Source organism: Myotis daubentonii, chromosome 4 (assembly GCF_963259705.1).
Source record: "Myotis daubentonii chromosome 4, mMyoDau2.1, whole genome shotgun sequence".
In the NCBI taxonomy this organism is placed as follows: domain Eukaryota; kingdom Metazoa; phylum Chordata; class Mammalia; order Chiroptera; family Vespertilionidae; genus Myotis; species Myotis daubentonii.
This window is the reverse complement of record NC_081843.1, coordinates 75,709,658-75,725,479: the sequence shown is the minus strand read 5'-3', so window position 1 is coordinate 75,725,479 and position 15,822 is coordinate 75,709,658. Positions and strand designations below refer to the sequence as shown.

Here is a 15,822-nt window from a genome sequence, read left to right as displayed (position 1 = left end):
TGGATTTGAATAGACATTTGTCTATAGAAGATATGCAAAAGGACCATAGCACATACAAAGATACTCAGTATCATTAGCCATTAGGGAAATGAAAATCAAAACATCTACTAGAACAGCTATAATAATAAAAAAAAAAAAGACAGCTAATTGTTGGCAAGGAGGTAGGGAGATTGGAATCCTCATACACTACTGGTGGGAATATAAAATATTGAAGCTGCTTTGGGAAATAGTCTGGATGTTCCTAAAAAGATCAAACATCCTACTTCTAGGTATATACCCAAGAGAAATGAGCACATATGTCCATGCAAAAACTTCTATACTAATGTTTAAGCAATATTATACTAGCCAGAAAGCGGGGAAAACCCATATATTGATAAAATAACTGATAAATGGATAAATAAAATGGAATATCCCTATGTAGTGGAATATTATTCAGCAATAAAAAGGAATGCAGTACTAACACATCCTATACCTTAGATGGACCTTGAAAACATTGTGGTAAGTAAAAGAAGCTAGTCACAAAAGGCCACCTGAGATAGCAAATGTCTATCTGTGTGATTCCATTTATATGAAATATCCAAAAGGCAATTCATAGAAAGAAAGATTTAGTGGATTGGGAATCTGTGGGTGAATGGGATGTGACTGCGAATGAGTAATGGGTTTCCTTTTGGAGTGATGAAAATGTTCTAAAACTGGGAATAGTGATGGTCTCACAACCCTGTGACTGTGCTAAGAAATCATTGCATTGTACAGCTTAAATGGGTGAGTGTATGGTGTGTGGATTATTTCTTTATAAAATTGTTAATAAACAAAACAAAATCATGTTACATAATTGCACTGTCATTGAATTCCATTATAATTTTAGACTCACGGACTGAACTGAATGCCCAGGGTTTCAAGTGACCCGTCCCAGTACAGTAAGCTGGGGACCACAGAGCCAGACTTCCTGAACATCAGGCCAGGTGTCTCTACACTGTGACTGCTGTAGGAAGCTTGACCCCAACCGACCATAAAAACCACACTTGGAGTTTTTATTGGTTTGTGTTAACAGATGAGCTACTGAGGTTGATGTTGGTAGGAGTTTAATTCTTTCTCATGTAACCTTATTGCGAAGACTCTTTGCAATCCTGTCTCGGTTTGCAGGAGGTCTTGAGGAGGTGCCTATATCTGGGTCAGCGCTAAGCTTCCCATGTCTAACTACTGCTTGCAACAGCACCCACTGAGGCAGTGCAGGCCATTTACTGTTGCAGGGTAGATAGCAAAGAAGTGACAAGGAGGAACTTGTAAAAAAAGAAAATAAGAAACCCAGGAAATTTACTCAACTCTGAGAGTGACTATACTACCCTCTGACCTTACATTAGAAGAGTGATATCTCCAAACTATGGAACTCCTACTGCTGCTCCGGGAGTAGACTGGAGTGTTTGTTATCACTTTTGTTTTACATGGGGCTGTAGGACTGGACTGGAGGATTCGTTCTTCTGTTTCTTGAGTTGTGAGAAGTTAAAAGTTGAAATTGGAGCCCGGCCAGTATGGCTGGTTGAGTGTTGACCCATGAACCAGGAGGTCACTGGTTCAATTCCTGGTCAGGGCACATGCCTGGGTTGCAGGCTCCATCTCCAGTAGGGGGTATACAGGAGGCAGCTGATCAATGATTCTCTCTCACTATTGATGTTTCTATCTATCTCTCCCTCCCCCTTCCTCTCTCTGAAATATATATATTTAAGTTAAAATAGGAGGAGCAGAAGCCCCTGGCAGTTTTTTTATATTTGTCAATTACTAGATATGTGGCCTTGGGCTTTTCTGAGCCTCAGATTATCTGTAAATGGTGACCCTAACAATACTTTTTCCTTTTGGGGTGCTCTTAAGGATTAATCCCCATAAAATATTAAATCCCAGTCCTAGCACAAAATAGTACTTAATAAGTACTAGTTATCATTGATGATAATAACATCATGTTTTGACTTTCAAGGCAGTGAAAAGGTATCTCTGTTGGTGTCTAAAGTTGAAAAATGCTGCATTTACAAATCCTTGGCCACATCCTAAAAGATTTTAACTGTGATGCTTGAAACATTTTTCTTACGTAGGCAGAATCCTTTATTTAATAACAATTTATTAGGTGCCTGCTGTATGTAACCATGTTGGCAGGCACAAGGGATTATAAAGAAAAAGATGCTTTTTGCCTTGGAGCAGTTCGTACTGTCAAGCATTAGCAATGGCTATATTCTAAACTAGAGGTGCCCGTGCACAACATTCGTGCACTGGGGGGGGGGCGGGGGGGAGCCTCAGCCTGGCCTGTGCCCTTTCACAGTCGGAGAGCCCTCGGGGGATGTCCATCAGTCGAACATCCTTAGTGCTGCTGCGTAGGCGGGAGTGGCTCCTGCCACTGCCGCTGTGCTTGCCAGCTGTGAGCCCAGCTTCTGGATGAGCAGTGCTCCTCCTGTGGGAGCGCACTGACCACCAGGGGGCAGCACTTGCGTTGAGCATCTGCCCCCTGGTGGTCAGTGCACATCATAGCGACCGGTCATTCTGCTGTTCGTTCGATTTGCATATTATCCTTTTAATATATAGGCTATAGGATAGGCTGTAGCTAACCTACGTTTTTTGGTGTCATTGGTATTTGAAGCCAACTGCATGTGTATTCTAATATAAACAAAAATAAATGTGATTGTCTTTTTTTTTTTTTAACAAGTCCACGTCTAAATCATCATACTTCCGTGTTGTTGGTATTTTAGTTTCCAGCCCCTGGCTTCTAATTAATAACTTATCTCCCCCGAATGCTGCTACCAAGTGTCCGTTTACCTGTCCCCCACTCCTCATGCTTATACCCCAATTACAGGATTGTTATAAAGCAATTATATATTGCTGTGTAAAAAAGACAATTTCCTAAAATTTTTAAGATAATTGTTTGAAAATACATTGTTAATGCTATAATTTGTAGTGGAGTTAGATTAGAAACTCAGTCTAGTGCAGTGGCTTTTAACTTGACCAGATTTTTATTAAAAAGGCAACATTATTGATTCTTAATTGTTTTTAAAATTTTCAAGTCTATGGCAGTCTTACTTCAGTTTATTTGAAACAAGGCTCATATAAACCAAACATCCCTTATTTACCTTGTGTATGATACATGAAAGCCAAGTTCGTCATCTCCTTTTACCTGTTCTGCTCTTCCAGTCTCATAGTCTTGCTAGAATGTTAGAGCTGGGGCACCATCCCAGCCTTCTCACTCTCCCCCACTTTAGCAGAAGAGAAAACTGGACCAGGGCAGTTAGGGAATGCTCGGGGAATCACGGTGGACTGAACCGTGGTGTAGAGAGCTCCCTTCACACAGGCCCCTTTCCCTGGCTGGTAATGTTTCTTTTCCTTCTACCCCCTTCTCTGAGCTGTCACCAAGTCCTGTTACTGTTTCCTTGAAGTGTTTCTTGGTCTCCTCCCCGTTTCTTCCTGTCTAATCTCGTCCCCCAGTTTCTCACAGTGGGGAAAGCCTGACAGAGCGCTTTGTCTCTGGGACATCCAGCGCACAAGATTAATTTTCTCTAATTACCCCTGTCAGCATGTCGCCCCTCTGTTCCCAAGCTGCAGGAGCTCTGCTTCCTGTGGCAGCGAATATCAACACTTCTCTTACGGTGCTCCCTCCTCCAGGCCCAACTTCCCTGTATGTGCCCAGCCTCATTTCCTTTCTCCTCTTGAACCCCAAAGGCCCCAAGTCTTCTCTGGGTTCTCTCCATGAGGCAGCCATGTGTCCTTTATGCCCTTAGTCTGTCCTGCTCCCTGGCTCTGCTGTTCCTCCTGCCTTTCCAAATACTCATTTTTCTAGTCCGAACTGAGATTCCACCACCTTTGTGGTGTTTTCCCTACTACTCCAGTGATACCCCCCACACCCTGTTCCCCAACTTTTTCCTCTTATGAACCAACATGTAGCATTGAGCATAATTGCCTCTTGTATATGATTCTCAGGTTTTTCCTTGCAATATTTGATGCTTTTTGAAAGCAGGGTTTATGTTTTTGTTTTTCTCATATATTCCATGTTTTACAGTGCCTAAGAAGTGGTTAGTAAATACTCCTTGCTTATTAGGGGCTCTTTGAGCTTTTAAAAGATGCTGTCCAGAGCTACAGGCAGTTCAGACATTGTACAGGGTCTGCTGCTTGGATCGGGCTCACTTGTTAATATTGCAGAACAGTGCTCCCGTGTCCGCCAAAGTTTGATAGGATTGGCCGCTGTTGTGTTAATGATCCTCTGGGGGACTGGCTATATGGTATGGGGCTCACACTAGGAGTTTATGATTTGTTGGTGGATCGGTTGCAGGGAAGTGGGGGGCTCCCCCACTGAGTGCCTGTACACCTGCCTCTTGGATATTATAGTAGGGAATATAGTTCCTTGGGCATGGGTAGGAATGGCATTATCCTCATAACTGGCAGATTCTCGGCACACCAGTGTGAAATGGGAACTGGCCTGGCTCCCTCCCACTGTGTGTCCTTGAGCCAGTAATGACCTTGGTGCTCTCTTCTCTGCAATACTGGCTCAGTGTCCTAAGATTTAATCTGATCTTGTTCTGAAGTATTTTTTTCAGAGCCCGGTAAATACTGTATCTTTCCAAAAAGGTTATGTAGTAGGTTCCTGGTATTAGAAAAAGGAATGTGTATGTTTTAAAGAAGACCAAGTCCGCTTTCTGAATTGTAATGTTCCTTTCCCTTCCTATCTGTCCCGGTAGTCATTTCTGGCCTGAGGCAATTGCAGGTTTCATAGCACCTTGAATTATGCTCTCCCAGAGGCATAACCCCCTCTAAGAATCTCGTCTGCAAAAGGCTTGTTAACTGGAATTATTTTTTTCTGTAATGTCAGCAGGACTCATTCCACCCATACAAAATGGTTTGGCCTTTTTCCCGTTTGGTACAAATGAGAATTAGTAAAAACTCAGACTAAAGTGAAGTTGACAAGCTCTGGCAGGCTGTGAGCACAGAGCCTCTGGGCTTGGACCCCTTGTTCACCTTGTGCTCTGAGACCCTGCCCCACCCAGGAAGTCCTCTCCTTCTCTTTCCATCTGTGACACCTACAGCTGTTCCCTTCGTTACTGCCTCCATCACACCCAGGGAGACGCTGCAGCTCTTCACTTTGGAAAGTCACCCAACTGGAGCCACTGTAACGTTTTGTTGTGTTTTTTAATCCCTGTAGGTGGATGGAAGTCTGTTTAGTTGAAGAATTGCCACCAACCACTGAGCTGGAGGAAGGGCTCCGGAACGGAGTTTACCTGGCAAAGTTAGCCAAGTTCTTTGCCCCCAAAATGGTATCGGAGAAAAAGATCTATGACGTGGAACAAACACGCTATAAGGTAACTGACATCTAGTTGGATTTGGTTTCCATCTAAAAGTGAAAGTCCAGGATTTCCTTTCCTTTCCCTTCTTTTAGTGTTTCTACAAGGATTTTGAGGGAGGCGTCCCGTCCTTGGTCTTTGAAGCCTGTTAATAATCATTCCTGAGGCAGCAGCAATTTTAAAAGCAAAGCGTTTCTATTTCTGGGCTGAGGCTGAGAGACCTCTGATCTGTGGGGCTCCCCCATCATTCCTTCACGGAGGTCATTTTTATTAGCGCCAGTAAATGTAAAAGGGGGGGCACTCTACCCCTCCTTTGTTTCACTACCACACAGTTTTATTACTCCCCTTATTCTTATCAAGGAATAGAGTACCCAGCTGGGACTTGAACTTGTGGCCTCAAAGAGTTAGGGCCAGTGTGATAAAATGAGTAGTAATGTTAAATACTCAGGTAGGAATTCCTTTCCACTTGGCATGTAAAACAAAATAAAACACCTTTTTGTATGCAACTAGTTTTCAGAATTATTTCATAGCTAATTAGAGACAGCGTGTGGGGGAGAATATAAAACCAAAATAAACACCAATCGTATATCAATAAAAAAAATTCTGATATTATAGAGAACATGTCTAAGTATTTACAGATAAAGTAATATATCTAGGATTTGTTTCAAAATAATTGGAAGGAACTTGGATAGATGATTCAAGACTGGACATGAGTTCATAATTGTTAAGGTTGGATGATGGGTGCACAGGGATTCATTACACTATTCTGTCTACATTTTTAAAAATTTCTTTATTGATTAAGGTATTACATATGTGTCCTTATTCCCCCATTGCTCCCCACCCCCCCCTCACTCATGCCCTCACCCCCCTGTTGTCTGGGTCTATTGGTTAGGCTTATATGCATACATACAAGTCCTTTGGTTGATCTCTCCCCCTTGCCCCCACCCTCCCCTACCTTCCCTCTGAGGTTTGACGGTCTGATCAATGCTTCTCTGTCTCTGGATCTGTTTTTGTTCATCAGTTTATGTTGTGCATTATATTCCATAAATGAGTGAGATCATGTGATATTTCTCTTTCTCTGACTGACTTACTTCACTTAGCATAATGCTCTCCAGTTCCATCCATACTGTGGCAAATGGCAAGAATTCCTTCTTTTTTACCGCAGCGTAGTATTCCATTGTATAGATGTACCACAGTTTTTTAATCCACTCATCTGCTGATGGGCACTTACGCTGATTCCAAATCTTAGCTATGGTGAATTGTGCCACTATGAACATAGGGGTGCATATATCCTTTCCGATTGTTGTTTCTAGTTACTTGGCATATATATTCCTAGAAGTGGAATCACTGGGTCAAATGGGAGTTCCATTTTTAGTTTTTTGAAGAATCTCCATACTGTTCTCCACAGTGGCTGCACCAGTCTGCATTCCCACCAGCAGTGCACAAGGGTTCCTTTTTCTCCGCATCCTCGCCAGCACTTGTCGTTTGTTGATTTGTTGATGATAGCCATTCTGACAGGTGTGAGATGGAACTGCATTGTTGTTTTGATTTGCATCTCTCGGATAATTTGTGACTTTGAGCATGTTTTCATACATCTCTTGGCCTTCCTTGTGTCTTCTTTTGAAAAGTATCTATTTAGGCCCGTTGCCCATTTTTTGATTGGGTTGTTTATCTTCCTTTTGTTAAGTTGTATGAGTTCCCTGTAAATGTTGGGGATTAAACCCTTATCGGTGATAACATTTGCAAATATGTTCTCCCATGCAGTGGGCTTTCTTGTCATTTTGTTGATGCTTTCTTTTGCTGTGCAAAAGCTTTTTATTTTGATGTAGTCCCATTTGTTTTCTCTTTAGTTTCCATTGCCCTAGGAGCAGTATCAGTGAAGAAATTGCTTTGGCATATGTCTGAGATTTTGCTGCCTGTGGATTCTTCTAATATTTTTATGGTTTCCCGTCTTGTGTTTAAGTCCTTTATCCATTTTAAGTTTATTTTTGTGTATGGTGTAAGTTGGTGGTCTAGTTTCATTTTTTTGCATGTATCTGTCCAATTTCCCCAACACCATTTATTGAAGAGACTGTCTTGACTCCATTGTATGTTCATGCCTCCTTTGTCAAATATTAATTGAGCATAGTGGTTTGGGTCGATTTCTGGGTTCTCTATTCTATTCCATTGATCTATATGTCTGTTCTGGTGCCAGTAGCAGGGTGTTTTGCGAACAGTGGCTTTGTAATACAGCTTGATATCTGGTATTGAGATCCCACCTACTTTGTTCTTCTTTCTCAGGATTGCTGCAGCTATTCGAGGTCTCTTTTTATTCCAGATGAATTTTTGGAAATTTTGTTCTAGGTCTGTGAAATATGCCGTTGGTATTTTAATGGGGAGTGCATTGAATCTATAGATTGCTTTGGGTAGTATGGACATTTTCATGATGTTGATTCTACCAATTCATGAACACAGTATGTTCTTCCATCTGTTTATGTCATATGCTATCTCTTTTTTCAGTGTCCTGTAGTTTTCCGTGTACAGGTCTTTTACCTCCTTAGTTAAGTTTATTCCTAGGTATCTTTTTTTTTTTTTTTTTTTTTTTTGGTGCAATGGTAAATGGGATTGCTTTTTTAGTCTCTCTTTCTGTAAGTTCACTATTGGTGTATAGAAATGCCATAGATTTCCTGGCGTTAATTTTGTATCCTGCTACATTGCTGAATTCATTTATTAAGTCTGATAATTTTTTGATGGAGTCCTTAGGGTTTTCTATGTACAGTATCATGTAATATGCGAATAAGGACAGTTTTACTTCTTCTTTTCCAATTTGGATGCCTTTTATTTCTTGTCTAATCGCAATGGCTAGTACTTCCAGTACTATGTCGAACAAGAGTGGTGAGAATGGGCATCCCTGTCTTGTTCCTGTTCTTAGGGGAAATGGTTTTAGTTTTTGCCCATTGAGTATGATGTTGGCTGTGGGTTTGTCATATATGACTTTTATTATGTTGAGGTATGATCCTTCTATTCCCACCTTACTGAGAGTTTTTATCAAGAAGGGTGTTGGATTTTGTCAAATGCTTTTTCTGCATCAATTGATATGACTTTTATATGTAATTTTTATCTCTCAATTTGTTTATGTGATATATCACGTTTATTGATTTGCGGATATTGTACCATCCTTGCATCCCTGGGATAAATCCTACCTGGTCATGGTGTATGATCTTTCTGATGTACTACTGGAAACGATTTGCTAGAATTTTGTAGAGGATTTTGGCATCTGTGTTCATGAGGGATATTGGCCTGTAATTCTCTTTCATTGTGTTGTCTTTATCTGGTTTTGGTATTAGGGTGATGCTGGCTTCATAGAATGAGCTTGGAAGTGTTCCTCCCTCTTGAATTTTTTGGAATAGTCCAAGGAGGATAGGTTTTAGTTCTTCTTTGAATGTTTGGTAAAACTCCCCTGTGAAGCTGTCTGGCCTCGGGCTTTTGTTTGCTAGAAGCTTTTTTGATGACTGCTTCAAATTCTTCCATGGTTATTGGCCTATTGAGATTTTTAGATTCTTCCTGATTGAGTTTTGGAAGGTTGTATTTTTCTTATGCTTGAAATTTTCCATTGTAACATGAAGGAGGAAAATGTAAATGCCGCCCTAAAAGACCCCTTCATGAGATGTGTCTTCAAAAGGTATGATGTTTCTCTTGGACTATGTGGTCTCTTGTCCACTTCAGATCAGGGTTTCTAAACTGTCTTTGAAATTTGATTCTTTATTTTCTTAATAAGTCCTTTCTGTCAGTATTCTTTATTTGAAGGTTTTCAGGTATCCTTAAAAGTTATTTCTCTTACAGTTGCAAGGACAACATTAAATATAGTTGAAAATGGAATGAGTTCCCATTTATTGCATGATTCACAGTACCCTTCAGTTGTTATTGAGACAAAATTTATTTTTAAAATATGTACAGTGAATTGAATTCAGAGGAAATGTTTGAATAACCATGTAGACTAACAGTAGACAAGATGAATTGACAGACTTTTTTGGACAAGTCTGTTTTCATGGTCTAGTCTAAAAGATAAGTCTTAGTTTATTAAGTCATGTGTCTCACTCCAGAGTTTTCAGCCCCTTATAGCCTTCACAAGATTTTAATGAAATGACGACTTAGCCAGCCAAAATTAAAGTTGTTTTTTTTTTATTTTGAAAAATATTTTTAGAAGTTCATAAAAGCACATAAAAATTACTCATATAACCCCATCACAGAATAAATTAATATTTGTCCACATTTTAGAGCATGATTTTTCTTTTTTTCCTTGCTTCTACAATGGTTATTACCAAGATCCAGGCCTATTAGTACTAACAGCCATGTACAGTTGATGACAGAGTTAAGGTGTAGTTGGGCTTGTCTCTGGCCCTCCCTGAAAGGGGACGGTGGGTATTTTGTTTTGACATTATGGATGGTGAGAATCAGGGAAGAAAGACAGACCTTCAGTGGAGGTGAGCCCCAGAGCAGGGATCCCGTAGGCTAGTTCTTCCTCCTCCTGTCACGTCAAACACCGTGAGTATAGGTGTCTCTTTTCAGTTCAGTTGTGGATACCTTCCTGGCAACTTAAACAGGTCCTGTGTCCTGCTATCCTTAGAGATCCTACTATTTGAATAAGTAGCTACTTGTCTCTGGGATGAAGATGAGAAATATTTCCAACCTTTCGTTACAAAAGAAAATACCTGTGGAGCCTAGGCAGGTGAGTCATCCCTAAGTTGAACATGGTGAGAGAGGAAAGTGCTGGGTTTTGCCATCCTCCACCCAACCAGGCCCCTGGAAGGCTGGGGTGCCCAGAAGAAGAGAAGCTAGGAGAGGGGCAGGAGGAAAGGAAGAAGCAGAAAGGGGGGGTTGATGCCAGCTGTGATGTGGGAGAAAGCACAGGGACAGATGGAAACGACTCCTCTGTTAAGTTGTAGGAGAAAAGAGGTGTTTCTCTTTTTCCTTTCATTAAGTTCCTGAAAGTGCCTAATGCCCCGGAATGGAAATGTTTCATGATTTGCCATGCAATCATAAAATTTTATTTTAAGCCCATTTCATTTCTCTTACAAAAAATGAAAGGAGGCAAATATTAGTGAAGAGGAGACTTAATTAACTTCCTGCTCTTGTGTTCTTCAGGACTAAAGCCCTTCATGTGCGCCTTTCCCAAATACTAAATCATGGGACTGTGGCAAAGATGTTGAAACCCAAGGGAGTGCTCAGTAATCCGGGCCCAGTCCTTGATGTGCCATCTGGAAACCATGAGTTCAGTGAGCACGGGCTCTCCCTGCAGGATCTGCCTGGACTGCAGCTATAAAATATGACCCGCCTGTCAGACAGTGTGTCCCTCAGCACGCTTCGTCCCGGGCTCTAAATTCTTCAGTTGGGGCACTGGCGCCGTTGAGTGGAGCTGATGAGAGCTTTCATGCTGCGCCACCTCTTTGCCAGCTTATATGTAATGTTGGCTCCTTTTAACTTAGGGTGAGAAAGATGTCCTAGGTCTTAGCGTTAAGCCTTCCAATGGTGAGTTTTCTTTCTCTGGCCACCTCCACCCCTCACTCCAGGTCTGAGTTATGTGACCACGCCAAGTTCACAGTGGCGCCTGGCCCTGTCCCTCTTGATGATATGCTATAATGTATATCATGGTATACTGTAACGATTGTCTTGTCACGGAGGCAAAAACCATGTGTCATCTCTGCCATATCCTTGGTGAATGGTGCAGGATCTGGCCATGGTCATTGCTAGAGAAACAGGTGCTGGGTGAAGAAATGAATGATAGCCCTTTCAAGGAACCAAAGGACTCCATTTCTTTTCTTGTCTTCTATGCTTTATTCAAAACGTAATCAAGGTGCTTCGAGTTGGACACCCTTCCTTTAAGTGTGATGCTCATACCTCCTGCAGAACCACTCGATGGTTGTGTATAAAAAGTGGAACGTGGACCCCAACCCAGGCTTCTGCGTCAGGCAGAATCTCTTGAGTAGAGACCCAGGAAGCACTCTTAATAATCACTCCATGTAGTTCTTTTCTTATGTGCTACTAAGTTTTAAGAACCACTGCTCTAATGGTAGATAAGATGGATATAATACATTTTAATAAAGTTATAGGGAAAGGCTGTAAAGTTGTACTAAGATTTCTAACTAGGGTCAGACTCACTCATCCATGCAATACATATCAACACCTACTATGTGCTAGGCACTCAAGACAGAGTGGTGAGCAAGGGGGACATGGTTTCATGGTGCTTACAGTTAGACAGACTGCAAGTAAATATACATTGTGAATTGTGGTAAGTGTATGAAGGAAGAAATTGACAGCAACATACAGAAGATGAGAAGCCATTTAACTCAGGCTGGAAGAATGAGAAGAAAATCATCATGGGCAGAGTTCGGGGTAGAGAATGAGGAGAACAGTACAGAGAGAGGGGCCCCATTTGTGATCGGCTCCTCAAGGAAGAATAGAGCTTGGCCAAACTGAGTGTCTAAGAGGCTGCAGTGAGGGGTCATGAGGAGAACTGGACCAGGAGGGAAGCAGACACAGATCAGGAAGTCACACGTGGAGGATCTATGATTTCATACTAAGTATAGAGATTGGGGGTGCAAGGAAGCCTTTGAAATGTGAGACAGGCATCACAGTGCAGTGTGCTTTAGAAGATCTGTCTGCTGCTCTGTGTGGTTCAGAATAAATTGGAGGGAGGATGAGGGTGGAGGCAGAGTGTCGTAAGGGGGTTATTCAATCCAGGTGACAGTGGCCTGCATAGCCAAGAAGTCAGTGGATTCAAGAGGGGGAAAAAGGGTGAATCCTGGCAAGAAATTGGAAGTGGGAGGAGGGCAGTGAAGAGAAGACAGCTGGGTAGACAGTTGGAGACAACCAAAAGGAGAGTGTTGCTTTCTAAAGAGGGTGGGGTGCTGAAGAAGCCAGAGGTTTCTGTGGTGAAGGCTTGAAAGATGAGTGTTCCCAAGCAGACTAGGATGGCAAGGGGAAGAGAAGGAGAAGGAAGGCATTCCTTATAGAGGACTCAGCCTGACAAGGCTCAAAGACAAAAAGAAAAAAGAAAAAAAAGGTGTTGTTCCAGTACTGCACAGATCATTGTAGACTTATTATAAATGATTGGTGAACTTTTAGTGAGCCTTAGGGGAAGGATATGCACCGTGGTTATATACACAGTAATATGAGTTGTGAATCAAAAGGTTTGAGTTGGGCCTCACTAAGTTTGCCTTTGTGAGCCTCAGTTTCCTCACCTGTAAAGTGAGAAGAATAATCATAGTATCAGCCTTTGTGGAGATACTGTGAGGAACAGATGTGATCGTCCATGCAAAGCATTTGGCACAGTGGCTGATAGCAGTAAGCGCACTGTGAATGTTTGAGGTGGTGGTTCTGAGGCTCGATGTGCAGTTAATTGAACAGAATATTTGGATTTGGAGTCATAATTCTTGCAAATTATTCTCTATAAAATGAGCAAATTAGAATAATTACTGGCTTCTAAGCTACCTCACAATTCTAAAATGCTTTGCTTCTACTATGTAAGTAGTTACCATCCAAAGAAGACTTACACAATTTCTTATCAGTTTAAGCAAGAATGGCCTTGCCCTTTCACCCCGAATGAAATCTCTACTAATTACGTAATGAATATTTATGACTTCAGACGTAATACAACCTATTATTTTTAAAAGATTAAAAAAAATAACCTTGCTTGCTGGTATTGTAATAGCTCAGCAGTAGAAAATCAGCATACACTTCTAGTCTAATACCTGAAAAAAATTAGGTCGGTGGACAATAACAACCATTGGCTAAGTATGACCACAGACATGCCTCCTAGTCTAGTATCTATATGTAGGATGTGTGTGGGGGGGGGGGGAGGGAGAATGACAAGCTAAAAATGGTTATAATGGACTGAGATAATTTGGAGCCTGTTGAGGAGACCATTTTTGTTCTAATTAAAGTAGATTAAAGATGTTTGATACAGTTCGTCCTCTGAAGCTTCTTAAATATGCAGCCGTAGATCAAAGGCCTCAGGTATTTAAAGTGGATGAAGGAAAACATCTAACCACTGTGCTGTACACCTGAGACTAATATAATATTGAATGTCAGCTACAATGGAAAAAAATTTAAATAAGGTAAAATGGGTGAAGGATTTGAAATCTGTCCTTTTATTTACTGCAGGAATATAACCAAGATAACCACTCTTTCTTTCAGTGCCTCTTACATGAAGGGCTAAACTTTTTTTCTGATGTTAAAGGTGAATGAGAGTTTCAAGCGCAGTGTTGTAGCCTAATAACTATAATAGCTAACATTCATTGCATTCTTAAGTGCGCTTTGCAACGAAGCACTCTGTGAACATTCTCATTTAATCTCTCCAACTCAAAGAAGCAATCCTACTTTTATTTTATGGCTAAGGAACCAAGGTTCAAAGACATGTATAACTTTCTTGAGGTTACCTTGCTAATAAAACGACTAAATGGATGGAATACACTTGTTATATGGTTTGAAATTATTGAAGCCCACCAGCCAAAGACTCTCCAGAAACACACCTGGGATCAAACAAAATTAGTTTTGTTTCACTCATTGTAGTAAGAAAAAAAATGCATACCCTTGGAGTCAAGAGGAGGAGAAATGAGGGGCTTAGTGTGGCCCTGGGCTTGTGCTGGGTGGTCTGATAAGGACTTAGGGAAGCGAGGACTGTCCCGTTTTCTTTGAGTGTCCTCAGGAAGCGGATCAATTTGGTGGCTTGGTAATTTTTATCTAGGACGTGAGAAGACTGAATAGAGACTAGATGGACATGAGTCAAGAGCAAATTGTTCATCTTAGTTGGAAGGGAGGTGTTTTAGTTATTTTTGTGGCGCCAAAGGGCCTTTGCTCTGTCTTGACGAGATTGCGGGTTGTTTCCAAATTGCTCCTCCATGGCCACGGAGTGACCATGTCTGAGAATTGTCTGGTTCTGCCTAAGTTGTTTATGCTGAGTTACAAACCCTCAGACGCTGCAGCCTGGCTGGTAACTGTCTGGCTGCTCTTGCTCTCTTTCTTTTCTCTCACCCCTACCCCCTTGTTATTTCATAGCAACTAGCTTATTTCTTCCCTCTGAAGAATAATCCAACTACCGTTGGGAACCTGTGCTCTCTGGGGGTTTAGCATAGGGAAGGCTTACAGATCTGGGGAGACCTCATCTTGAATCCTAGACCAGCCACTTCACTGCCTTTTGACTTTGAGCAAATCACTTCTTTTTTTTTGCAGGTGGTGGGGTACCTTTCTTCATCTCTAAAGTATGGGAATGATAATCACCTTGCTGGGTGTTTTGAAAATTAGAGATAATTTACATAAAGTGAATTTATCTAGTCACTTTAGTGACTATTTGAACTATTTGACGCGCATAGTTCATTCTCAGTAGATAGTGACCAGTATTAAAAAGGCATAAATATTTGTCAAATGTTAATTTGCTTATATTTCTTAATTTCTAACAGCAACAAATATACTTTTTTTTGTTAAATAAGCTATTAAATTGTAGGTCACAGAAGATAGAAAGAACCAGACTTTCTGAATAAAATTATACTATGTTAGTCATATGATGACACTATACTCTCTTGACTTTTTTGTTTTCAAAGAGATAACATTGTGCTATTCATTTAACTAATTAAAAATACCAGACCATTTTAAGCTTTCAGTGGTTCATTACCTGATACAACTTCATGAGATAGAGGCAAGTATGCTGTATTTATAGAATATGCAGAAAAAAATGGTTGGCCGAATAGGACTGTAAATAACAGAAGCTATAGAAAGGCTATTTTTATCACATGGGTAGAAAAGGTCTTGTAAGACATTCCCACTGAAGGTTTACTCTTTACACAAGGCCAAGATTAGGGTTCAGTTACAGAAGGAATAGTGACTAAAATTAGCTCCATGTTGTGGGTGGGTTTTTTATCTTTGTATATTTCTACATTTTCCACAGAATATTGCATTAACGATCAGAAAAAAATGATTTGGCAGAACCAGAAACCACGCACACACACACCATTCTATTTAGTCTTCCAAAACCCTGTCTGTTTTCCCTGAAGCTACTAGGCTTCTCAGCTGTCATTGCCAAAATCTTAACACCGTATATGTGTGTATATGCACACACACGTGTACATGTTTCATACGATACCCATGTGCTAGACATTAAGTGGTCTTTGAGATCCTACTTCAGAGTTACCTCAAATGTGTGACTAATGGAAACTAGTAGAATGGTCTATTACAGATGGTCGGGGTGTTGCTGAATAGTGTAGTCTCCTTTACTGTGTCTTTAGTTTTTATGTGGGCTCTAATAATTTTATTCTCGGAGAAATACAATTGAAAAACTTTCCACTAATGACAAAATTATTACAAATGATTCACTTTTTGTGTGTTTCCTTCCCCCCCATTAGAAGTCCGGTCTTCATTTTCGACACACAGATAATACTGTCCAGTGGTTAAGAGCCATGGAGTCTATTGGTCTACCCAAGGTAAGCCTTCAGATACTGGATTCTGAACCAGAAAGCCAAAGGGGGAAATGTACAGATTT

General features: G+C 40.9%; 1 protein-coding gene across 1 annotated transcript in view; it reads left to right on the top strand.

The window, feature by feature from the left end:
- IQGAP2 (IQ motif containing GTPase activating protein 2) overlaps nucleotides 1-15,822 on the top strand; it is a 269,990-nt gene that overhangs the window by 127,328 nt on the left and 126,840 nt on the right. Inside the window, exons 3-4 of the mRNA XM_059694287.1 lie at nucleotides 5,171-5,327; nucleotides 15,686-15,763. Coding sequence (XP_059550270.1) covers nucleotides 5,171-5,327; nucleotides 15,686-15,763 — 235 coding nt within the window. The remainder of the gene's footprint in view (nucleotides 1-5,170; nucleotides 5,328-15,685; nucleotides 15,764-15,822) is intronic.